Raw genomic sequence first — 24,438 nt, 5'->3', positions numbered from 1 at the left:
AACTGAAAGATAAATCCCATATAAATACTTCTATTTGCTGATTCTTCCCTCCCCCCCCCCCCCCCTCTTTCTTTCTGTGTCTCTCTATATATAAATTTTAAGGCTGTCTCTAGTTGGAGGTTTAATGAAGTTTGGTTATTTTTTTTATTCTCTTGAATTTATTTTTTTTACTATTTTATTTTTTTATTTTTTTATTATTGATTAGGAGAATTAGAGTACTTTTGAAGGTCAACAAGTAAATCTAACAAAAAATAAGGGATTGTGTTGATGTTTCAATAAATCAGTAGATAAATGTATTATACCTATCTAAAAATCTTGCAACTAGTTCATTATAATTCATTGGTATTGTATTTCAACTAATATGAAGGGATCGCATCAAAAGTTCATAAATTGATTGTGGCGATTTAAAATATTGATTGAAGCATAAAATTTCTTAGAAATAAGTCACTTACAATGCCTTTAACATTTATAATGTATTTAATAAAATCCTTTTTATTTCAAGCATTTGTGTTTTTAATTACCTTTGTAACATTCTTTCTTTTTTCCTTTGCTTTATATTATCTTGAAATTTACTTTAGTTCAAAGTTTAACTAAAAAATTATTTATGAATAATGTTAAACTGTTGGAGGAAATTAAATAAAGCTTAAAATTCTTTTTGTTCCAAATGTTGAGCACGATGTGCCACATTCCCTTGTATCAATTTGAGATTGATTCATATTTAAAAAGAGAAAATAATATGGGAACAAAATTTGAAATAGGTACCATACTCGGTTGAAATTTCCGTCCCTCTAAATTTTCTCCAAATCCATAATTTGGAGGATTACTATGCTCTTATAATTTGAAACGTCAAAGGCAGTAGAGCACCATAAATGGGTTGATTAAATAAAACTACTTGATATAACATCTAAAGTATAACAATAATAAGTCGAAATAATAAGTAAACTAATACATCATCTCGGACATACCACAGTTTCAAAGGGAAAAAACAGTTGCTATTCCGCATTCAAGAATAAGGTGATACTCCAAGCAGTGTCTCCATGCCAGCCAATTGATGCTGGAGGAATCTGTATACTGATTCGGTTGTCATGGCAGCTATTCGAACAACAATACCTATCCCCTGCAGACAAAGAACCATTCGTCAGACTACCTGGAAATGTAACCATGGAATTTTGCAGCTTGTCATGATGTCCAAACAATAATGTTCAGAATAATATTTTACTTCAAAATAAAAAAGATGCAGAGGAATATATTGTTTTCACTTTCAAACAATCAAAAAAAAAAAAAAAAAACTTACATTTATGCTTGACATGGTAAATCCATAAGATATGCAGACAGAGAGTGAGTTAAAAGGAAAATCCGCATAGTGATTTACCAAAAATAAAATAGTTACCCTATAGATTAGCATTTTGTTTATTTTTCTTATTATTCTCATTTTAAAAGCCATCATCATGCCAACTTATCAGCAAGCACTTGAGTTGCTTTAAGACAAAAAATTAGTATTCTATACAATACCAGTAGGTTTGACTAGATTCAAAATCAGGACTAGATTTTCAAATATTGTAATCCATAAGAGTTTGATCAAATAAGGAAACTCCTTAAATTCAGTAACACAAAGATCATAGAAATGATGGATAAAGGTAAAACGACTGCAGCATCCTTGTGACAATGATATCTGATCCATGACAAACATACCTTAGGACCAAAGGCACTACAAGAAACAACAAAGGATGGCTTGGCCAAAAAATGATCAGACTGCGTTTTCCCATGGGGACGCAAGCCTGTGGAAGGAAGGTATAACTGCTCAGACATCATCCTCCTCACATTTTCTTGCACTTGTATTTTAATTTGCTTTAGCTTTGGCCTAAACAAAAGCAATCACTAAAAAAGTATTAAATTGATTGGTTTCTCCAAATTCCTTTCTCCTCTTTTCAGCATAATTAAGCTAAGAAATGACTGGAAAATACATAATTGTCAAGGTAGCATGAAGTTTTGATACATGATAAAGAATCTACCCCAAGAGTATGACCATCGCAATAACTTGGTAGTCCTGCATACGTTCTGCAATGTTGGTAATGCTCCCTTGTTCCAGCAACACCTATGACACAACACTAAAGCCTTTTATGACGAGGAAGTTATGACCTTCAATACATGAGGATAGAATGTTGATGAAATTTAAAGCAGAAACCCTTATTCAATATGACAAGTAAGGTTATCTTTCAGAAAAATTCAGGTTCTGACCACATGATGCCTGTCACATTAAATAAAGACTGCTTCTTCAAATAACAATTGTCGAACAGAGATTTTGTTACAAAAGTTAAGAATGATAAGTTATTTTCATTGATTAAGAAAAGGAACCAGTTTCCCAGTTAAATATACAAGCAAGTTGTTCACATCAACCAAAGACATGCTCGTTCGTTGATTAGAGTGAAAATGACATATATGATCAGGAAATTAAGAAATTTCTCTAATTTAACTCCCTCCTACAGTGAGATAGCATTCCCAAAAACTGAAAGTCAGTTTAGAAACTCCAAGATTGACAAAAACATTACCGAATCAAGAAACAAGGGCTGATCACCTTCTAAGAAGATGTGGTTGGTGCTCCTATAAAGTTCAAAATCCCATTTCTCTCCACTTTCATGGCGCCCACTGGTAATCCAATCAACTATTACCAAACTTGAGTCCAAAACCACTCTGAAGATTTGTTTCTGAGAATACCTTGCAGTGGAAAAACAGGTCACTGGATCTGGAATCACAGCTAAAAGGGCATCACTCCCAATTTTAGCCTACTGCATGCAATAATTTCCCAAATGTCATTTGAAACCATTCACAAACAATTCAAATGTGAAAATGATGATTACGTCTGTGAAAGTTTGAAGACTCTGCCTTGTCACAGGTTTTACATCTTTCTTAGAGATCAAGTCATCAAACTGTTGGGAAATTGATTTTCCTCCCAAGATCACTCCAAGCAATTTGTCAAGCAACAAATCAATAGAAAAATTAAATGAAGAATACACTAATCTCACAACACAAGATTTACGTGGAAAACTCCAAATCCGGAGAAAAATCACTGCCGTTGTCAAAAGGACAACCAAAGAAAAATATTAACTATGTGAAAAATTATTACAACCACACTCTCAGAAATAATTTTCTCTCACCCAAACCCCAAATACACCCAAAACTCTCACTTTAAGAGTAATTATATTTAACTCTTAAATTCCCTCTAAACGCAAGAAGAAATGAATTTTGAGATGATTGAAATGAGGAAATGAACCCCTCTATTTATAGCCACCGAGTGGCTACTATTCATCTTGCGGCTTTCTTCCTTTTTTTTTTCTTTTCCTTTTGTTGGTCGAAGAAGGAGGCAGCACCTCCTTCTTCAACAATGGCAGGCACTGCCATCTAGAAGAACGGTGCCAGCTTGCCACTTTTCACATTCGCCCACTTGGAGATTTGATTGAGAACCAATCAATCTCCACATTATCTTTACTATTTTCACCTTAGTCATAATCATCAACATAGAAAATTATCATACTCCACCATAAAGAATATACCACTTAGAATTAATTACCCAATTCTAAGAATTTTACATCGGCACATGTCGAAATATCCTGTTGAAATTTATGGTGCAACTTCCATGTTGGCTTCCTGGAAGTTCGTCAGTCGTCGACATAAATTCCACCACACACCTTGCATGAATGCCAACCATGCCTTGTGTGCAAATCTTGTGAACCCGTTAGTAGTATCACATTCTCTTTCATGGTACTAGCGGTATACCATAAGGATGTCATCATCACCCATTTTACAAGGGACCATCGTCTCCCACGATAGTGAGAGACTAACCACTAGCAATACTATCAGTATTTGATCTGGAACCATTTGCCGATCCTACTCCATTTCTCCTATGACAATCTCTTTTTAGGTGCCCCGATTGTCCACACCCCCAATAGACTCCCTTTTTCTTAGAATTATTTTTCTTCCAATTCCCTACAACTGCCAAAGCCGAGACATCTGTAGTTTTAGTACTTTCACCACTCAGACTTTTTTCTTCTGAGAGTAAAATACTAATAACTTCTTCGAAATCTATTGTCTCCTTCCCATACATCAAAATAGTTAACAGGTGTTTGTAGGAAGTTAGAAGTGACCACAACAATCTAAGTGCCTTATCCTCATTTTCAATTTTAACTACAATGGCTTCTAATTTTTCTAGATGGCGGTGCCTGCCATTGTTGAAGAAGAAGGCATTGCCTCTTTCTTGGACCAACAAAAGAAAAAGAAAAAAGAAAGAAAGCTGCAAGATGAATAGTAGCCACTCGGTGGCTATAAATAGAAGGGTTCATTCCTTCATTTCAATCATCACAAATATTCATTTCTTCTTGCATTTAGAGGGAATTTGAGAGTTAAATATAACTACCCTTAAAGTGAGAGTTTTTGGTGTATTTGGGGTTTGAGTGAGAGAAAATGATTTCTGAAAGTGTGTTTGTAATAATTTTCTATATAGCGAATATTTTTCTCTGGTTGTCCTCTTAACAACGGCCGTAGTTTTTCTCCAGATTTAAAGTTTTCCATGTAAATTTTGTGTTGTGAGATTGATGTATTATTTATTTAATTTTTCTATTGATTTGTTGTTTGACAAATTGTTTGGAGTAATTTCGAGAGTAAGCTTAATTTCCTAAGCAAATTTGAGCACTAAGCAGTGTCATAACAGAATTTGAAAATAATGATAAAATCTTTTGGTACAGAGAAGACTGTTACCTCCAAGATTTGCTCAGAAGACTTGGACCCCAGAGACTTGTAGACCTATAGTGGAATAATAAACTGATAAAAGCATGTTTATGAAATGAAAGAAAATTAAATAAATAATTAAATAAAGATGGGAGAAGACCTTAGTGGAAGCTTGGGTGGTTAGAACTGCAGTGCAAGCATCTGCTACGGTAATTTCACATGAAATAGAATCTCCCTACAATAACACATTTTTTCAAATATATATATATATAAAATGAAGCAGTGGAATTCAGAAAGCAAAGGGTTGTTACAAGGGACATACAGATACAATCCCACCACCATAAGTAAGAGTGTAAACCCAAACAGCATCAGTTTCTGAGGAACCCACCTGAGGATTCATCGCTCAAAATGTATGTAGTATAATTAACATTGTACGTAGGTTAATATATAGAAACAAGAATAAGAGAAACCTTATTGGGAATGATGAATTTGAGAGGATATTTAGAAAAACATCTGGTCACTGTTGATTTCCCTCCTACTTTCTTCACCACCAACTTTCCTGTTGCTGCTTCTATTTTTGATTCCATCTCTCTTTCTCTCTCCCTGTCCGTGTGCAGCATTGCTGGTCAATGCTATACTTATTTCAACACTTAATCGTAGATTGGGCCGGGGAGAATCCGGCCCAATGTACAGTTTTGAGCCTGATCAGCAAGTTGGGCCCAAATAAAACATAATAACATAGAACCTCCAAACGATTTACAATTTCTCAAATAAGGCATTTTTCTCGCTTATGTGAATCAAATAGGTCCTTCAACAATCCTTTTACCGTTTTACGGCTTTACCAAAGTGCGGGAGCGGGAGCTTTAAAGGCAACTGAAGTCATTTCCGTAAGGGTTAGACTTATCTGATGCAAAAAGCAAACATACCATGACCTTATTTGAGTAATTAGAAAATGGAGGATCCAAAAGTTATTATAACATTTGAGTAAAATGGAAGGGGCGTGAGGTTCACGCGAAACCGAAAACCTTCACCCGCTCCAGCTTTAGGGTTTTACTCTTCCATTTCAATCTAATCAGTCAAGGTAAGCCCGCTCTCTCTCTCTCTCTCTCTCTCTCTAAACAATATCATCTTTCATTGCGAGTCTGAAAGGGTTATGTGTGCTTGGTTACGTTGCTGTCTGTACGTGATAATTTTACCTGGTTTTGTTTGCTTGCTTGGTCAAATCTTCTTTTCATTTTTGAAGCTTATTAATGGAGATGTCTTCTTTATTGCTTGCCCTGAAAATAAAATTAAAAAAAAAGATAAATTTTTGGGTTGAAAAAGCATCCTCTTTTAACTTTGTTATCTCTTGGGAGTGAATTCAAAAGGAGAAGTAAATTTCTTTTATCTAATTTTTTTTTTCATTGCAGGACATTGGTTTTCTCATGCAATATCTTGTATTAAGTATTCAAAGGTTTATTTGTGATAGATAATTGAAAAATATTTTGCTGGAAATGAGCTTAATATCGAAGCTAAGACATCATTTACCAAATAGGCTTTCCAGAAATCCCTCTGTTTCTCCCATATTAGCATTGAGATCTTTGAACTTCAATGGGGTAGCATCTAGGAGCTTTGGTCAAACTGCAAAGAAGGAGGAAGAGGAGGAGGAGGAGGAGGAGGTAGAGATAGATCAATGGAGACTCCCGGCAAATTATAATCTGGCTACTTTTGATCCCACAGAGCATCCAAGTCCCCCGACTGCACGAGTATTTAGGCTTGTAGATGAAGTATCTGGACTCACACTGTCTGAAAGTGCAGAACTGGGTTTGATTATGATGAAAAAACAAGGAATGACAGAACCTCCAGTTGTGGGAGTTTTGAAGCCTGGTGCTGCTGGTTTCACTGGAATGGCTATGAAGACAGGGGGTGCAGCTGCCAAGGAAGAGTTGAAACCTGAGAAGACTGCTTTTGACTTGAAATTGGAATCTTACGACGCAAATGCAAAGGTTAAAATAATTAAGGAGCTGAGAACTTTTACTGATTTGGGTCTCAAGGAAGCAAAGGATTTAGTAGAGAAGACACCTGCAGTGTTGAAGAAAGGAGTTCCAAAGGAAGAAGCTGAGAAAATAATTGAGAAGATGAAAGCTGTTGGAGGGAAAGTCATTATGGAATGAATCTAGTTATTATTTTCTTAGTAACTTCTTAAATCTTCACCACATTCAAGGTGAGGCTGCCATTTCACTATGTTTATTAATTTTGATAATTTTTTCTCAGCCATGCCTACCTCTCCGGAAGCAAGTTTATTTTTTATGATGATCTTTTGCTTTATATACATTATTTTGTTAATTAAATTAATTGAATTAAAAATATATAACCATGAAAATGATGTTGTGCTGCGCTCGCCTCTATTGCCTGACTGATACCTGCTGTGGCTTACCAATGGAATTGCTTTTGTTGCATGGCCATGAATCTATCCCTACAATTAATTTCGATTAACCATCTCAATTGTTGCTTGGAATTTATGTTGAGTCAAATAATAAACACGTCTGATCCAATCACAATGTCAAGCAATTAAACATAGAGTGTAAAGTTGGAAAGCAGGGAAAAGATAGTTGAGGCCTTAAGTTCAGCCTTGCTACTGCCAGATTTAGTTTCTGAATAAAATGGTACATTATTTAATGTAACACAAGGACAAATTAATATGGACGTTTCGGTGAAAGCATGATGGAAAATCAAGTTCATTGCAGAGAGGTACAGATCTTAGATAAAACTAAAAGAGGGCCATTTTTACCGTCATTACTGTGTAGGATAACAGCTTTCACCTCCGGTGATAGGACAAACCGTTGTCGTAGAGTTAAGTAACGTGCATTTGTTTATGTGATTGACTTTCTTTTTCTTTCTTCTTTCTCTGTTTCTCAGTTATGCCTATATACATGTGACAAATTTCACTTCTGTTATTAGCCATTCGCTACATTTCCTTTGCTGTGATAATCCATTGGAAACCAATAGTATATTTTGATGGCAGACACCAGCAGTTTAGCTTAGCTCAAGTAAACTGCATTTTGTAGTTAATGATAAGGAGGATAGCTCCTATTTTAGATTCTTTTAGGAATTCTTTCATGTACTTCAGCACATCCCTGAAAATAGATTGCATGTCAAGCAACTGTAGCACATTCCTGAAAATATATTGCATGTCAAGCATTCACCAATGGAAGGGTATTTGTCATTTGTTATGATATTAAGTTACGTTTTGCTAGAAAAATTACAGGTGGTACTGTTAGAAATTCTATCTTAGGATCATCGTCTATATACATTCTCATGTTTTTTGGCTGAGATTGGCGCATCAAAATTTTATCAAAGGTTTTCTTTTGCCTTACAATGATGTATGGTTTAATTACTGATGTAATTATGTTTGCCTGAAATTTGAGCATGATTCATCCAACGAAGTCTGTGTTAACGGGTATTTATTGCCCATCCAATGAAGCGACTAATTTTGTTTGACAAAATGCTTGAATCAGATTTCTCGTCAGTAAATATTTAACGCCCTAAATTATCATTTGTTGTTGTTAGTGTACCATCTTGCCTGATTTTAAAGTTCTGAAAATTTTAATCTGGATAAATATAATTAGTTCTCCAATTTTTTATTTAAAAAAAATTATAGAGAAAATCATCAAACCCAAAATTTCAGACGATCAGGCGAACAAAATTTGAATAATAATACAAAATATCTGGTTCTCCAAAATATATAAATGTGTATGGCACAGCATGATGATATGTTTATGCAATCTTCCAAGCAACCCAAAAGGCTTCTATGCGTGCAAGAGATCTAAACATCCTATGAAAGTATGAAATACCAGAACTCAATGGCAATGGTGCTATGATTGCAGCACAGGACAAAACCAGAAAACACAATAAGAAAAACTCCCGCAAGTCATCTTCGTCAATGCCTGAAATGCCTGACACTAGTGAGGAGCAGAGCAACCCCGTACTTGTTACAGCAGTCTATGGCATCTCCATCTCTAATGCTCCCACCAGGCTCTGCAATTACTCCAATCCCATTTTCACATGCCTCTTCCACCGCATCTTTCCAGGCTGTTATGAAACCATTAGCGTCAAGATTATTACATAGACATAAAGGAAAATAACTTACAGATTAAGTTACATCTTGGCAATCCGGGTAAGAGTAGTGATTACCAAATGGAAAGAATGCATCACTGGCCAAAGCAGCTCCTTTAACTTCATCTCCTGCCTTTTTCATAGCTATTCTCAAACTCTCTCGACGATTTGGCTGCCCACTTCCCATACCCAGCATGCAGTTATTCTGACCAAACAACAATCAGATTCTTAAATCTCAACCAAACATATCACTTTTCATCAGAATAGAAGTCCCAACCTTTGCTATTACAATGGCATTGCTCTTGACATGTTTCACACACAGCCATGCAAATTCAGCATCATGAAGCTCACTTTCTTGCGGCTTTTTCTCAGAAACCACTTTGAATTGGATATCTTCAGGAGTTAAATCATCTGAATCCTGAGCTAACCAGCCACCGCCAACTTGTCTGAGGGAGAGCTTTCCCTTTTCGTTCTTTTTTGTCTCAAGGATCCTAAGATTCTTTGATTTACCTCGAAGAATCTCAAGCCCCTCCTCTGTATAGCTGGGAGCAACTACGATCTCGTAAAACATCCGAGTTTCACCATCTGTTGGACTCCTATACTCTCGGAGTTCTGTAGCAAGAGCCTAGATGATAAGAAATGCATTTAATCAGAAACAAAAAGCGGTAAAAGTCTAATGCTAGCTTCTCAAGTTAATTAGGTCAGCTATCCACTTTGTCACACTGCAATGCATGGCAGAGTTATTCAAAATTTTCAGTTAATATTAATATGATTTTAATAATTCTGATTTAAGTTATAGCGGAAGTCTCCATAGTTGATGAAATTCAATATAAGAGCTTACTAGACACTCACAACGAGCACACATCAACTGGAGATTATCCCACAAATGAATTCAATGCTAGAGCTTGAAGCTATAAATAACAATTACCTCGTCAACTTCCACATTGAAGGCCACAATACCACCAAATGCACTAACTGGATCTGCTTTCACGGCCAGCTTATATGCCTCAAGGATATCATCACGTGAAGCTACCCCACAGGGATTTGTATGCTTTACAATTACACAAGTAGGATTTTTAAACTCTGATACGCAATTCCAAGCTGCATCAGCGTCTAAATAGTTGTTATATGACATCTCCTGCATCAGGAAGGAAAAAGTAGAATTGCCAAGGAATTCAACCATGATGGATTTACATATTTCTCCAATCAATATGTCCAACAGAATCCTAAGAACACAGTACAACGAACATACAGAGAAAATAAGGGAAAAAAGAAACAAAATTCATATAGTTCACACCAAGTGTTTATATCACTATAGAATCCAGTTCCATTTTTTAACTTTATGCTACCATTGATTCACACATCTACATTTAATAACACCTATGTTGCTTCCAAGTTCATAATATTCCTAAAAGACAAACCTTGATATACCTTAAATGCCAGTTCAATAATATGTAAGAAATGGACCAACCAAAAATTAAAAAGATATTTCCACCCAACAGAGCTTTATGCTAACCATTTCTTCTGATAAATCCTTTGGTCACTACATAAATATATGATGATGCCTTAACAAACGAAATTTAGAATAAGATCTACCAATTAGATCAAAAAATATATATGGCATTTAAATCACTAGTGGTGGTGACGAATTCTCATATCAAAAGTGTAGAGGTAGTTTTTATGCATCTTACCTTCCCATGGTGCTGAATAGCTGTAGCAATACCACCAGCATTAACCTCGGCAAGACTCTTATCAACATAAAATGCAGCCTTCTGGTGAGGATTTTCACCATAACGAAGAGAACTTTTGAGTTCAAGAGGCACTGTGACGCTAGGAGGGAATTTATCTTCTAAAAAAGGTTTTAAAAAATCAAAAAATGCACTTGGCACCCAAAAAAGACAATTAAACAAATCCCCAAAAATCTATTTTCAAAGGAAACATTTAAATGTCATTTCCAAACCACCCTCAAAATCATCTCATAAATTATAGTGATTGACCTATTCCATTTAACAATTTTGTGTCTTAAGAATATGTCTTAAGAATAAGATGTGGCTCATACATTGTTTTCCATTGCTAAACTGGTAATGGTTTCATAATGGCACTCTTAAGAACAAAATAGTACCTCCAGCAGTCTGTTTCCACAGCCACTCTGACACTGCAGAATCATATGAAGCAACATGTTGAAACGCTTTCCAAGCAAGTTTTCTACGAAACTGTTGATCATCCTGGTTTCCTTTAAGAAATTCTAGGAGGGCAGGATAATCTTCCGAGTCAACTACAACCAGCACATCCTTGTGGTTCTGTATGAAAGGTATGTTACAGAAATGATTGAATATCAAAAAACAAAAGAAAATCAGTATTCAGCATCATGTGTTAAATTATTACATGCATATTGCAATGAACATCTAGTTAAATGGCTTTGAGTTAGCTATGCTGCTATTTTATTATTCAAGGAGCTCTAAGATTGAAAAAATACTTGAGGTGAAATGAAAGGAGAAGCTCTCGTAAATTTGTAACCCATGGAGATTGCAAATGTACAAATTAATTTGAAAGGACCAATTTTTTACCAACCCACTTGGGAACAGCACTAAAAGACCCATGAATAAAATGTTCAGAGATTTATCTGTTTGGAGACATTCGATAAAAATGGAACAACACAGAGAAGATTTGCACGGCGCCCGCACAAGATTAGCTTTGCTCATCTGCTTTTGAAATCATATTGAATTTCTTCCATGTTTCTTCAACTCCAAAAATAAAAAATAAATAAAAGATTTCATATGCCGAGCTAAATGCAGTTGTAAAATATGTTGGGTTTGTAACACCCACTTGACACAGCCCTTCATTTCAGATTTGTGCCCTACAATTTAGTTGACTCTGATTTTGTCTAACAATAATGTTGTAGATCAGGATAAAACTGTTGAATAATTTCAGTGTCCCTAACAATGAATGAATGGAGTACTGAAGTCAGCAGATGTTTAAATGGATGGAATTATTCATAATTTGAGTTGCAGACTAGAGAGAAACCCAACATAAATGTCTTTCCAATAGAAGTTAACAAGTCAACAATGTCATTTACTAAATTACCTTTGCAGCAGCTCTGATCATGGCAGGGCCCCCAATATCAATGTTCTCAATTCCATCCTCAAAATCAATCCCTCCAGCAGAAGTAACTTTATCATAGAAGGGGTACAAGTTCACTACTACTAGATCAAATGTACCTGTACAGATACTGTATCAGCAATAAGCAAGCATGTACCAAATGTTCAAAATGTGGAAAAGGATGAGAAAAACATATTTAAGGGCTTAAGGCAACACCGACAATTATGCAGACATTATAAAAGAGGTCAAATGTCACCCACCAATTCCATGCTCACTGAGAGCATCCATATGATGCTTTTGGTCTCTTCTGGCAAGAATACCTCCGTGAATGTTGGGGTGCAAAGTTTTTACACGGCCATCCAGCTGAAATAGAGAGCCAACATTAATACTATAACTAAAAGGGGAAATCTATTGTTAGGTTTTGGAGGTTAGAAAACCTCGTGAAAACCCTTTAAAAAAAAAAGTTTTTGTACTAAATAACTCTCTTGATGCAAGTCCCTTTTAGTGGGGTCTAAGAGAAGTGACATGGGCACAGTACTAAACTTCAAAATTTTAAATTTTGACAAAATATCACAGATCCAAGAAGACAAACCAGCACTCTTGAACTGGAGAACCCAATTTTATAGTTGTTAGATGATTCCCCATTTTTTAAGAATTTTTTTTTTTATGCAGTGAGAACTTCTTTCAGTTCAAGTTATATTCCTCAGACCTATCACATTCCACAGAACCACAACATGAGTATAACAAAATAGAATGAAAGGATTTAAGGAGAAGAAAAGAGCATTCACTCCTTGAATCAGACCCTCCATCATTTAACATATAGATATCAAATACTTATAAATATAATAAAAAATCCAAAATTAGTGCAAACTTATATAAAGCAAACAATTTTACCATTTCCGGGAAACAGGTGAGCTGCTCCACTTTAGTCACAGACACCCCATCATTTTCTAGAGAAGTAGCTGTTCCTCCGGTGGAAACAATTGTGTACCTACAGATTTCAAAAGAGGCCACAGAAAAGTAGCACCATAAACAACAAAAACAAATTAGCTGCATGATTTAAAGGATAGATTTTCAACGGCTTTATACTTGATACAATACCTTGTACGATGAAATTAATATTTCTAAAATTATTATAAAAAAAAATTAATGAAACATGGAAGCATGGTTTAAAGAATTTACCCCAGTTCTTGTAACCCAATTCCAAGAGATGCCAAATCCTTTTTATCCGACAAAGAAATCAATGCCTGCTTATTCGCTGTTACAAAATGTTTATAAATTTTACTAAAGAAATTAATTGTGAACAAAAATTTATTCAAAAAGAAAACAAGAACGACGGTACCTTGAGAGGAGGAGGAGGACGGGGGTTGATTGGTTGGAACAGAAACGGTGTGAGAGTGGGCCATGGCTCTGATAGGAGAGTAACTGGAGCGCAGAGAGGTAGTGTGGACGCGAACGCAGAAGATTGGAGTTCGCTTTTTGTTAAGAAGAGTGTAGAGGATGTTAGAGTACGGCGGTTGAGCAGCTATGCTGGCGGGGGCGGCGGCGGACAGCCTAATCATCTCTCAGTCTCTCTATTTGCCGATTGCAAAAATATAATGCTCAAGTATATAATAAGTTCACTTGACTCCAGCGGCGGTGCTTGTCTAGTTCGGTCTTTTATCGTATGTGGAACTCGGACTACTTATTGATGTTACATTTCCGACGTGGACAGTTATATTTAGGGATGCGATCAGCTTTTATCGCGGGCATTAGTTCCGCAGTAAAACTCTTCCCGCGAGAATCCCATCATCCGTATTGTCAATTTGTCACGCACCATAACGTGCGTTACAATACAATATATATGTATGTCTAATACTTCGTAGTACCACCATTTCAATTTTTTAATATTTATTTTTAATAAAGTTTATATGCAATTTTATTCAATTTCATTAGCTTTTTAATTCCTCAGATTTTAAAAATGAACGAATTTTAATTGTCAAAAATTACCCTTGATTCCATTCAAGTTCCTTTTCTTGATGCCTTAAAATTCTATCGCTATTTAATTTATGCAGATTTAAGGGTGCATTTGATAGTGAGATGATGTCACTTTAAACTACAATTGCTGTGAAGTAAAAATTGTAGAGTAAAAATTGATGGTGTTTGTCAAAGTTGATAAATATTACTAATAATTAATATACAACTTATAAAAAAAAAGTTATTGATTTGCCAAAGCTCGACTAGAGGTGTAATCATTACACCTTGCAGCCGGGCTGCATTAGCCCCTAAAGTATCTTTATATGGTGATTGATTTCCTAGTCAAATTAAGTGTTTGTTACCTTATATGATAAGGTCATATAAGGTAACAAACAAAACAAAATAAAAAGTGTTAAATTTGAAACTTCAATTTTAAGGGCTAGAAATGAAAGCTAATATAATAGGGGAGTTGTGGGGAAGCAGCACGAGTTAAGATTTGCAGTTTTTTTTTCTCTTTTTTAATTTAATTTATTTACCCAAATAATCCAATGCTTGCATCACCATGAAATTAGTCACGATCCTAATGTAAATCTTAGCAAATTTACATGAAAAGATGTCAAGTTAATTATATATGTAGAATAATAATAATAATAATAAATAACAACAACAACAATTATTATTATTATTGTTATTTAAAATTTTATTATAATTATAATTTATTATAATTATAATTTTTTTATTATTTAAATTAAGGATAAAATGGGCATTAAGAAATTTAGTTGGGGGTAAAAAAAAGTTATTTTTGAGAATGAAGTTCTGATTCCCAATCCCATGGGGAATTAGAACTCTGATAATGATTCCCGAATTTAACAATGCCCTATATAATAAGGTAACAAACATAAGACATTCGACAAGCGTACCATCAAAATGTCGGCACGCGCAAGTGCTACAAACATAAGTTTACCACTTGAAGATGATTAAAAAAATGGTCAAATCATTAGGTAACACACACCTTTAGTTTTATAAATTTTAAAAGTGAAATCTTAATCCCTTTTGTGTATCTCACTCACATCCATTCTCAATTACTAGACAATCACAAACCATCCAAGTAAAACACATCCATAATGGTTTGGGTTAATAAGAAGAATGAGAAAAGTCTCGGTGCCATCCTTTGCCAATTATATTCTTACCACCAATAAGCCTAATGTTGTGTTCACTAAACAACAATGGAAATTGGAATGGAGGAATTAGAATTAATAAGTTGTTTATTTGTAGAATGAAAGCTTGGAATCATAATGGGAACAGTGTGAGACCCATAAATTCGGGAATCATTACCAGAGTTCTTATTCTTAGAGGGTGGGAAATTAGAACTTCATTCACAGTAATGACTTTTTTACCCCCAACTAAATTTTCTAATTTTCAGTTTATCCTTAATTTAAAAAATAATTAAAAAATTAATAAAGAATAAAATAGCAATAATAATAAAATTAATAAATTATAATTATAAAAATATTTTAATAAATAATAATTATAATTATCAGTAGAATAATATTTTAAATATTAATGAATAATAGTAAAATTAATAAATTATTACTTTATTATTATTGTTGTTGTCGTCGTCATCCTATTATTGTTATTATAAAATTTATTTATTTTATTATTTTAATTATTATTATTATTCATTATTGTCTTTATTGTTATTATTTTCATTTTTAGTAATATTTTATTACTATTATTATTATTGTTGTTGGTATTATTATTTATTAATGAATTATTATTATTATTATTATTATACATATTTAATTAACACGTCATCTTTACGTAAATTTGTTGAGATTTACATTAGGACCATGACTAATTTCATGGCCATGCAAGCATTAGATTATTTGGGTAAATAAATTAAATTAAAAAAAAAAAAAAAACCTTCAAACCTTAACTTGTCCCGCTTCTCCACAACTCCCTTATTATATTACCTTTCATTTCCAGCCCTTAGATTTGAATTTCAAATCTAATGCGTCTTATTTTGTTATGTTTGTTACTTAACAAGGTAACAAACGCCATCAAATTATTGTTGTTATTTGGTGATAATTTTCAAATAGCATTTTCATTATTATTACCATCAACGATACTCGATTACTGTTATGGTATGAAATGATAATAAAAACAATAATATTACAAATCCTATCAGTTATATCTCAATATTATATGTCAATTATATGTCATGATGCAACCAACAATTTTTTTTTTAAATTAATATATATATATATAGTGGAGGAATTCTAGAGTCTTGAACTTTAATAAATAGAGGAAATTTTGAATCTGAAAATTTGATACAAAAAAAAAAAAAAAAATGATGGCATAAAAACTGCACAACAACATTTACAAACGGCTCTTCCTAAACTGGGAAAAAGAGCAACGAACAAAATCTTCTTGGAACAAATGCATCGGCATCTTTCAAACTTCTTTCACTTTTCAAATCAGGCTACAGATGGTTACCATGTGATTGTCAATTTCAATATCCAAAAAGCAAATAGATCTTGTTGTAAGACCAACAATATCTCAGATCTCATTCTTCTCAATTGTTCTATTGAATTTAGCTAGTTGGCACCTGCAAGAGAACCATATCTTCTGAGAATCAGCAGCAACTTATTGATTTGATTTCATATGCCGATGCAAAAATAAATAAAATTATTATTAGACAGACTCCAGGCAAAACGATATCTCACTTATGACTAGCCATCATATAGGGACTACTCAACATAACAAGGATGTAATGGACTGTAAATATCAAAACCTTTTCTAGACAAAGTTCTACAGTGGCTAACGAGAGAGGTGTTTCCTTTGCAAATGCTTTGATGTCGTGCCATGCAACTGAGAGGGTCCAACTACAACATTAGACTGGTCCTGGAATAAGAGTCAAAACTCAATATAAGGAATAGGTGAAACAAAGGCCAGATAATCTCATGACATTATTTAAATACCATATCTTGTAAACCATCTTGAATATCAAAGCAAGTTGGAGTAGTCTGTGGTCTGAAATGCAACTGCCCCTGCCAGAGTGTAAAAGGAAATATTATTATTATTATCATTATTTTTTGTGGTTAGTTGTTGATAGAAAAAGGAAATATTAACTAAAACCTCAAGAAAACAGGAAAATATTTTCAGACCTCTTTGGTCATATTGGGTGTGTATGTAAGACAGTGATGGCCCCAAAAAAGCATGAATTTCACTTTTCATTGTATCATAATAGATTCTAGAAACCTTCCTGGAAAGTTATCAATTTATCATCATCCTATTAAAAATAAAAATTTCTCCGCACAATATCCATACCATCCCATGCATCCTCTGTTGAGTGATGTAATGAGCATCGTTGACTGGTGCAATAGAGTTCAGTTGTCCCTAAAACACAAATAATAACAGAATTTAGATGTCTCATAAAGACCCAAAAGGAGGGGAAAAAAATGATATTCACACAAACTGCCTAACTTTATAATATGTATTACCAGCCCTTGCATATTCTGTTGATTGCTGTAATAATCATCACGGCTTGGAGCCATTGAGTTTAACTGTCGCTAAAAGATAAAATAGAAAGGCAAAGTTAGATTAACATATGCTTTGAAATAAGACTAATGTCACAGTATCATATACACAGCCATGAATCAATGATTAATGAATCCATAATTTTACCAGTATAATGAGGGAAAAAAAATGGCATACCATTCCCTGGAAAATTTGTGGAGTGCCAAAATAGCCGTCAACGGTTGGAGCTCGAGAGTTCAATTGTTCCTATGATGAACATTTACCCATAACTCTAAAATTTCAGCAGCATTCATAAAAAAAATGACAACTAGAAAAGTTTAAAATGACCAAAATTTCCTATTCAACACATTAGAGTTACTACTCAAAAATCCTACCATCCCTTGCATTCTCTCCACTGTGCCATACGAACATTCAAGGGCTGGTGCATGAAAATTTGAGTGTCCCTACAACAAGTATCAAACCAACACTAAAAAGTTGCTATATAGAAATATCATATCTCAGATTTCAGTACAGAGATTAAAAAAATGTTGTAACAAGAACGCAATATAACTAACCATTTGTTGCCAACAGTCATGAATCCCAATGGTTATGTTATCTGTTTCTGGATGTAACTGAAGAATGTGCAAAAGTTCAACTAAATTAGATAAGCATCTAAAAGAATTCAACCACAGAGTAGAATATAAAAGCATAATTATCAGCTAGAACTCAACTAACCTGTCGTTTATTGGGTATATTATTCTTTTTGTTTGTCTTGGGTGTGGCATTACCTTGGTTAACTTCTTCATAGTCATGAGGACCATGACTCGGCAACGCCGACCCTGTTACAGTCTGGATTGAGTTATTCACAGTCTCACACTTTCTCAAAGCTTCTTCTAGTGCACTGAATACAATATTGTAACTCTCTTGAGATAGAGACCCTTCATCACCCAGTTTAAATGCCTGCCAACATAGGTCATTGTAGCGTTGAACCCTAGACTTGATCACATCAGACTTTTCTCTCCTCGTTTGCCCACTTTTTGCATCCTTTGTCCAACGTGTTAATATATATTGCAAGGGTATGCTGTGTAAACCAAACATTTGCAGAACAATCAACACATGTCTACAAAGAAAACCATTGAACTCAAATGAACGACACAAACAAGAAATGTCTGATGTTGTTTCATTCCACACAACAATGAAATCTTGATTTTCTTCAAAATCTTGAACCTTAAACGTTTTGGTTGGTCCATCTTCACTTTCTTTTCTTGGATGGCAAGCAACTACTCCCAAAACCTCAACCTGAAATTTCTTAAATATTGCATGTGTATACATTTTCACCATCTGTTTCCCAAAAGGTGAGGGAGATTTCAATCCAGGTTGTTTATGCCGAGTTTCAAAATCAGCTTTTGCTTCCTCTTCGCACTTCTCTTGCAGAATAGCTTTGTATTGATCAAGAAATTCTTTCAACGTAGTTTTCCTCTGCATGTATTTGTCAAAGAAAGAGTTTATGCTTTCTGATCGTTGGATTGTAGACATCCCAGCCAAACATATATCTTTCATGAATGTTGGCATCCATCGTTCACGATCTTCATATAACGATTGAATCCACATATCATTTCTTAAATTGAACCTATCAACAATTTTCCACCACCTCTTTTCAAACTGTTCATTTGTAAATGATTTAAAAATGCACTTGTTAAATTTGGTCATAAAGTTTCCATGTTGCTTGATCACATAACTGAGCTTCTCAGGAATCTTGCTAAATATATGCCACAAACAAAAACAATGACGAGAATCAGGGAAAACTTCTGCAATAGCTTCTTTCAAGGCATTGTCTTGGTCGGTGAGTATCACACTTGGAGCATGTCCACCCATTGCCCTGAGCCAGGCCCGCATAAGCCATATATACGTTGATTTAGTCTCATCTACAACTAACGCACACCCAAGTAAAAGAAATTGGAAGTGATGGTTCACACCAATAAAGGGAGCAAATGGCAGTTTATATTCATTTTTGATATATGTGGTATCAAAAAAGACAACATCACCAAAATTGCTACAATCAAGTCTACTTTTGGCATCAACCCATAAGACATTTCTCAAACGCTGCTCTTCATTCAGATCTATAGCATAAAAGAAGTTAGGATTCTCATCTTGCATATGCATAAAATGATCAAGCATAACTTGAGCATCTCCTTCCTCTAAAGCTAAATGTTGAGCACTTACTAAATGATTTACAACACTTCCTTTCTGATGATCTAGTTTCTTATGCCCGCCAGATTTTCTAGACATTGTGACGAACATTCTTTTTGTTCTCTCCCGGATTGCATGCAAGGCATCAGGATTACTATTACCTAGATCTAAATTCCTATGACCCCGAAAGTAATATGCCTGGTCTGGGAATATTTCATGGTTATGCTCCTTTATGAAACTGCGAATAATCCATCTTCCATCTTCTTGCCTTCTCTTCACATGCATGCAAGCCTTGCAATCAGTTTTTGACCAAGACCGATTAATTCTACCCCGTTTCTTCTTAATGGGAATGCCTGTCATACTATCCATATTGATGACTTCTGTAGATTCTACCGTACTTGATTCTCGCTTATTTCCGTACCTAGTACATACAAATTTGGCATCAATAAATTTTCCAGATATTCTTGATCGACGGCTAGCTTTTATAATGGTGGCAAAACCCACTGACTTAGCATACTCTTTATAAAAAGAAAATGCTTCTTCCTTCGATTCAAATTCCATTCCCTCTAGAGGCTCTATAGTTTTAATGGAATTCAGGTTAATTTCATCTCCAGCATAAGCTTTCTGTCTACCATCTACCACTGTTCTACTAATCTTAGGTCTAGTATTTTCCTTATTATTATCAGAGACATTTAAACAATTCACAGTGACTCCACCTCTATTACTCCCTTCATCATTGGCATTAACCACATCAACATTCACATTGGACCTACTGTCTTCCATATAATATTCTCTCGAAGGTTGTTCAAGATCTATCCCCATGAGGAACCGCTAAAGCAAGCATCCTACAACTGTACCTGAAAAATTAAACAAGAGAACATGCACACATTTGATGCCAACAACAGAGTAACCAAAAAAATCAGAAGTTTTAGAATGGGATGAAGTCTAATTACATGTGTGTTAGCAAAAGAAGAAGATCTAAACCTGATGTAAGCAGAATGACTGTGCAGCTGACCAATGCAGTGATGTGGATAAAATATCTGACTCGGAATACAAGGTGGAAATACTTCTGTTAGTAACAACCTTCACCAATTCAAGCAGAGAATTCACAGGTTACAGTACTACAGTCAGGTATGGTTCAGCTCTCTGTGAGGGCATAATTTCGGCAAAGATAGGATAATAACTGGTTTTAATTTCATCTTTCAAGAGCATTCTGTATATTGCATTAAAATTACTCATCATGGTAAGCAATCTTTAAGCAACACAGATTAAAAATTTTGCAGCATTTTCGTTTTGCGGTTTGTTAGTTTTTCTGCCTTTCTCCCTGTTTTTAAACCACAGGAATCAAATTAAACAAAAACTCATACAAAATGCCACTTACCAGTGACTAGACCAAGCAAAAATAAAACTACTACTAATTCAAACCAGAAATCACAAAGCGAAATAGGCGAAGGGAATGAAAATGCCAAGATATAGTTTACAAAATTGAATACCTAACCTAACAAAGACAATAAAGAATATTTCAGAACAAAAACCAACATACAGGTGAATACATCATTCATATGAGTATCACCACAGAGAATAAAACACAAAAATCATCATTAAAATTTGAAATGGCATGTATCCACTTCACTAAATTTCTTCATTAACCATGAGAGATTATCACTAACTAGTCAAAAGAGTTGCAGAGCACCAACTAATGAAGTAAGAACAGGCAGAAAGTTAAAATGTCAAACAACCCACTTCACAAAATCGATTAATAATAGCAAAAATAAAGAGAGTAAAGGCTTAAAATTTAACACACGAGAAGCAAAATGAACTGGAAAGTAGCTAAGAAAACATTAAAATTCAGATATCTTGTAGCTATAATAGAGTACATACAGCAATGAACGAACAACAAAGTAATTAAAAATTACAAAAAATAAATTAAGAAAAAATTTATGAGAAAGAGAGAGAGTAAGAGAGAGACTTTACATGAACTTGAGTCACACTTTGATCAGCAACAAGATTGAATGAGAGGGCGAGTAGAGATGTTTCCGACTTTGTGAATTTGATAGTTAGGGCAAGAAAAACGGATACCGTACTCGCGTTACTCGATTTACGATACTCGCGTTTTGTTTCTCGTGCTCCACCGCGGACACCACACCATCCCACGTGGACCGATTATAAGTTTCTGTTTTAAATTTTAAAATACAATTTTTCTTAAAGGTAAAAGTGTCCTCATAGTTTAATTCAAGAGTCCGTTTAAATATTATATTTAAAAAAATATTTCAAAATATTTCTTTCTGTTATCTTCATTGGATTTAAAAGTTATTATTATTATTATTATTATTATTATTAATTTTTTTACCTTTAAATATTGACTAATGTAACAAATGAATCCACTGATGATGACTTAAAAACTTTAAAATGATTAATTATTAAAAAAATAAATATCTAATGTAAATAAATAAATTAAAAATAAAACAAAATCATCTTAGCAATGAAATAATTTTTATTATATGTGGACAAAAATTAAAAAAATAAAATAAAATCAATCTCATTGATATTTGCTGGAATCAAACAAAAACATAATTTTCAAGCAAGTAATTTCAACTCCACCAATAAAATTCAATGAAAGAAAAAGTTTCATTCAATTACCGACATGCCTTGTCAATCACGCACACATAATTCCTTTCAATTTTTTCCCATCACCACTCTTTCCTCTGCTTCAACTTCGTCTTAGTCTACCATGGTGTTGCGTGGGAGCGCGATTAGTGGCAACATAATGAAGCTTTGAGATAGTGATGGCATGAAGAGGAGCGGCATGGAAGCTGTGAATGTTTTCCTTGAGGGGTAGAAGAAGCATTTGTTCGGACTTTTCTTAATAAAAATTACGTTATTTCTTTTTGTAATTTAATCTAAACAAAATAATATCTTCTGAGAATTCTATAATATATTAGATGTCGTGGAATTACTAACTAATAATTTTTTAACAAGTGTCAATAATTTTTAAATTTAAAAATTAATTTATTAAAAATCAAACAATATCCTCTCTTTCTCTCTCTTACCTCTCGTTTCAATGATCTCTCTTCCTTCTTCCAAATTTCAAGAACAGAAAAAAAAAAAAACATTAATTTATTAGAAACTACAGAAATAATAAATTAAATAATGTGCCTTTGCTAATTTTTAGTCCTTATTTTTGCTGGATTCAAAACCAATTTCTCATTAACAAGAACATCATGATTAGAATTTAGAACAGTCATCCATTTTCTTTAAATTCTCGAATATACCCATTGTTTCCATATCATACTCCAAAAATTCCATTGTATGTGCTAACTATTCTTTAACAATCTTTGTTCCAAAAACACTCAATGATGTTTTATTATAAATTTCAGTTCCTGTGTGCTTTAGTTCACTGAGGCGTAATAATTGCCCAGACTTGGTGGTGTTACCATTTCCTGATAAGTCAGAACTCAGAAGTACCATTTCCTAGCACGAGTCCCTGCTCTGCTTTATTAAGTAATGCTCTGGTAAGTTCGTGAAATTAGGTAAATCAAAAAACTTTTAGAGCATGATTACACAATAATATCCCCATCAACTGAAATAACTTATATGAGCATGAAATATCCACCGTGTCTGAATAACAAACGCTCTTTGCTGTGTTTGTTCATTGCTTTATATATATATATCTCATCGTTCTTAGAAATTTCTTCCATCCCCACAGCTATGCAATCTAGATACTCTTTTATTCAATTTATTATTTTTATAATTTCTAATAAATCAATTTTCTTGGTTTTTTTTGTGCTCAGAATTTAGAAGAGGAAAGAGGAATTGTTAAAACTAGAGAAAAGAGGAAGAAAGGGAAGGAATTGTTTGACTTTTAATAATCTAATTTTTAGGTTTAAAAATTATTGACATGAGTAAAAAAATTATTAATTAGTGGTTTCACATCATCCAAATGACATGGGACATCAAATGTATTGTAGAATTTTTCCTCTCAATGTCTCAAGAACAACTTTAGAATATTTCAATAGTGATTTGTAAATTTTAAAATTATGAACTGGATTCATGATGAGTTATTGTGTTTGATTTAGGATGTGGTGGGCAGTTGGAGAAGAGAATGGGTGGACTTTTTTGCACTTTTTTTTTTTTTTTAGTTTAGCTTGAATTTATTTTTTTAATTGTTAATGCCATTTTATACCCCTGAATTTAGTAAAATAAATAAAATATTGAATCTAATATGTTAATTTTTTATAAATATAGTTTCATTTTATTTGTATAGGGAAGTTTCTTAATATTAATTATATGGAAGTTTACAATAATTATAGGGAGTTTTTCTTTTCATGTTAATTTTTGTAAACTTTCCTGTACTTAATTTAATTAAAAAAATTAAATGAAATTATAATTACAAATTTTGTTTTCTATAATTATAATTTCATTTAAAAATTATCATCTTAGATTTTGAATTTATTTGTTTTATTTAATTTAGGGGTATTCTTATAATTTTAATTTTTAAAATTTTTAAAATTTTGTATAATAAAATAGTTTTTTAGTTCATTTAGGGGTAAAACGAATATTTTGAATGTGAAAGTAATTGATTGATCCAAGTTTAAAAACAAATGTGGTGAAAAGTACATATCAAAATTTTGTGGTAATTAAATATATATATATATATAATAATTTTTCAATCAGGAATCCCTAACTTTAAAAACACAAACTTCAATACACGGTATTTTGTCATGTAGTGTATTAAAATATAATTTTTGTTGTCTTTTAGCTGATAGTTGACTTTATTAAAGTCAGGAATCCCTGATTTGATATATATATAGTAATTTTCTGGTCAGTGATTTAAAGTGCGGGAAAATTCGGAAAGTT

At 33.5% G+C, this 24,438-nt stretch overlaps 4 protein-coding genes across 16 annotated transcripts; 1 reads left to right on the top strand and 3 right to left on the bottom strand.

The window, feature by feature from the left end:
* Positions 1–787: 787 nt before the first annotated feature.
* Positions 788–5,315, bottom strand: LOC18051442 (urease accessory protein D). Of its 4 annotated transcripts, none has more exons than XM_024190092.1 (8): positions 5,193–5,315; positions 5,045–5,110; positions 4,883–4,957; positions 4,753–4,797; positions 2,550–2,783; positions 2,013–2,095; positions 1,693–1,861; positions 788–1,117 (listed from the first exon to the last, which is right to left on the bottom strand). In XM_024190092.1, the coding sequence occupies exons 1-8, from the start codon at positions 5,307–5,309 to the stop codon at positions 1,004–1,006; spliced, it is 903 nt and encodes a 300-aa protein (XP_024045860.1). In that variant the 5' UTR covers positions 5,310–5,315; the 3' UTR covers positions 788–1,003. The 4 variants fall into 4 exon arrangements, with proteins under 4 accessions (XP_024045860.1, XP_006448652.2, XP_024045859.1 ...); XM_006448589.2 differs by having other exon boundaries at positions 2,550–2,705; positions 5,193–5,314; XM_024190091.1 differs by lacking the exon at positions 1,693–1,861 and having other exon boundaries at positions 2,576–2,783; positions 5,193–5,314.
* A 380-nt stretch (positions 5,316–5,695) lies between these two features.
* On the top strand, positions 5,696–6,974 carry LOC18051441 (50S ribosomal protein L7/L12). The gene is made up of 2 exons (XM_006448587.2): positions 5,696–5,803; positions 6,132–6,974. The coding sequence occupies exon 2, from the start codon at positions 6,216–6,218 to the stop codon at positions 6,873–6,875; it is 660 nt and encodes a 219-aa protein (XP_006448650.1). The 5' UTR covers positions 5,696–5,803; positions 6,132–6,215; the 3' UTR covers positions 6,876–6,974.
* A 1,461-nt stretch (positions 6,975–8,435) lies between these two features.
* LOC18051440 (bifunctional purine biosynthesis protein PurH) lies at positions 8,436–13,697 on the bottom strand. The gene is made up of 11 exons (XM_024191545.1): positions 13,259–13,697; positions 13,099–13,174; positions 12,811–12,907; positions 12,177–12,279; positions 11,902–12,035; positions 10,940–11,117; positions 10,509–10,666; positions 9,746–9,955; positions 9,095–9,442; positions 8,896–9,022; positions 8,436–8,793 (listed from the first exon to the last, which is right to left on the bottom strand). Exons 1-11 carry the CDS (start codon positions 13,476–13,478, stop codon positions 8,642–8,644), a joined length of 1,803 nt encoding a protein of 600 aa, XP_024047313.1. The 5' UTR covers positions 13,479–13,697; the 3' UTR covers positions 8,436–8,641.
* Positions 13,698–16,219: 2,522 nt separating this feature from the next.
* On the bottom strand, positions 16,220–21,717 carry LOC18051439 (protein FAR-RED IMPAIRED RESPONSE 1). Of its 10 annotated transcripts, none has more exons than XM_024191075.1 (11): positions 21,551–21,717; positions 20,566–20,905; positions 18,127–20,438; positions 17,967–18,023; positions 17,787–17,855; positions 17,590–17,658; positions 17,376–17,444; positions 17,203–17,271; positions 16,854–16,925; positions 16,667–16,776; positions 16,220–16,480 (listed from the first exon to the last, which is right to left on the bottom strand). In XM_024191075.1, the coding sequence occupies exons 3-10, from the start codon at positions 20,401–20,403 to the stop codon at positions 16,693–16,695; spliced, it is 2,766 nt and encodes a 921-aa protein (XP_024046843.1). In that variant the 5' UTR covers positions 20,404–20,438; positions 20,566–20,905; positions 21,551–21,717; the 3' UTR covers positions 16,220–16,480; positions 16,667–16,692. The 10 variants fall into 10 exon arrangements, with proteins under 10 accessions (XP_024046843.1, XP_024046846.1, XP_024046842.1 ...); XM_024191078.1 differs by having other exon boundaries at positions 20,566–20,621; XM_024191074.1 differs by having other exon boundaries at positions 21,556–21,717.
* Positions 21,718–24,438: the final 2,721 nt, after the last annotated feature.

This window comes from Citrus clementina, unplaced genomic scaffold (assembly GCF_000493195.1).
Source record: "Citrus clementina cultivar Clemenules unplaced genomic scaffold, Citrus_clementina_v1.0 scaffold_2, whole genome shotgun sequence".
Lineage (NCBI taxonomy): Eukaryota > Viridiplantae > Streptophyta > Magnoliopsida > Sapindales > Rutaceae > Citrus > Citrus x clementina.
The sequence above is the reverse complement of the archived record's forward strand: the minus strand, read 5'-3'. Positions and strand labels throughout refer to the sequence as shown.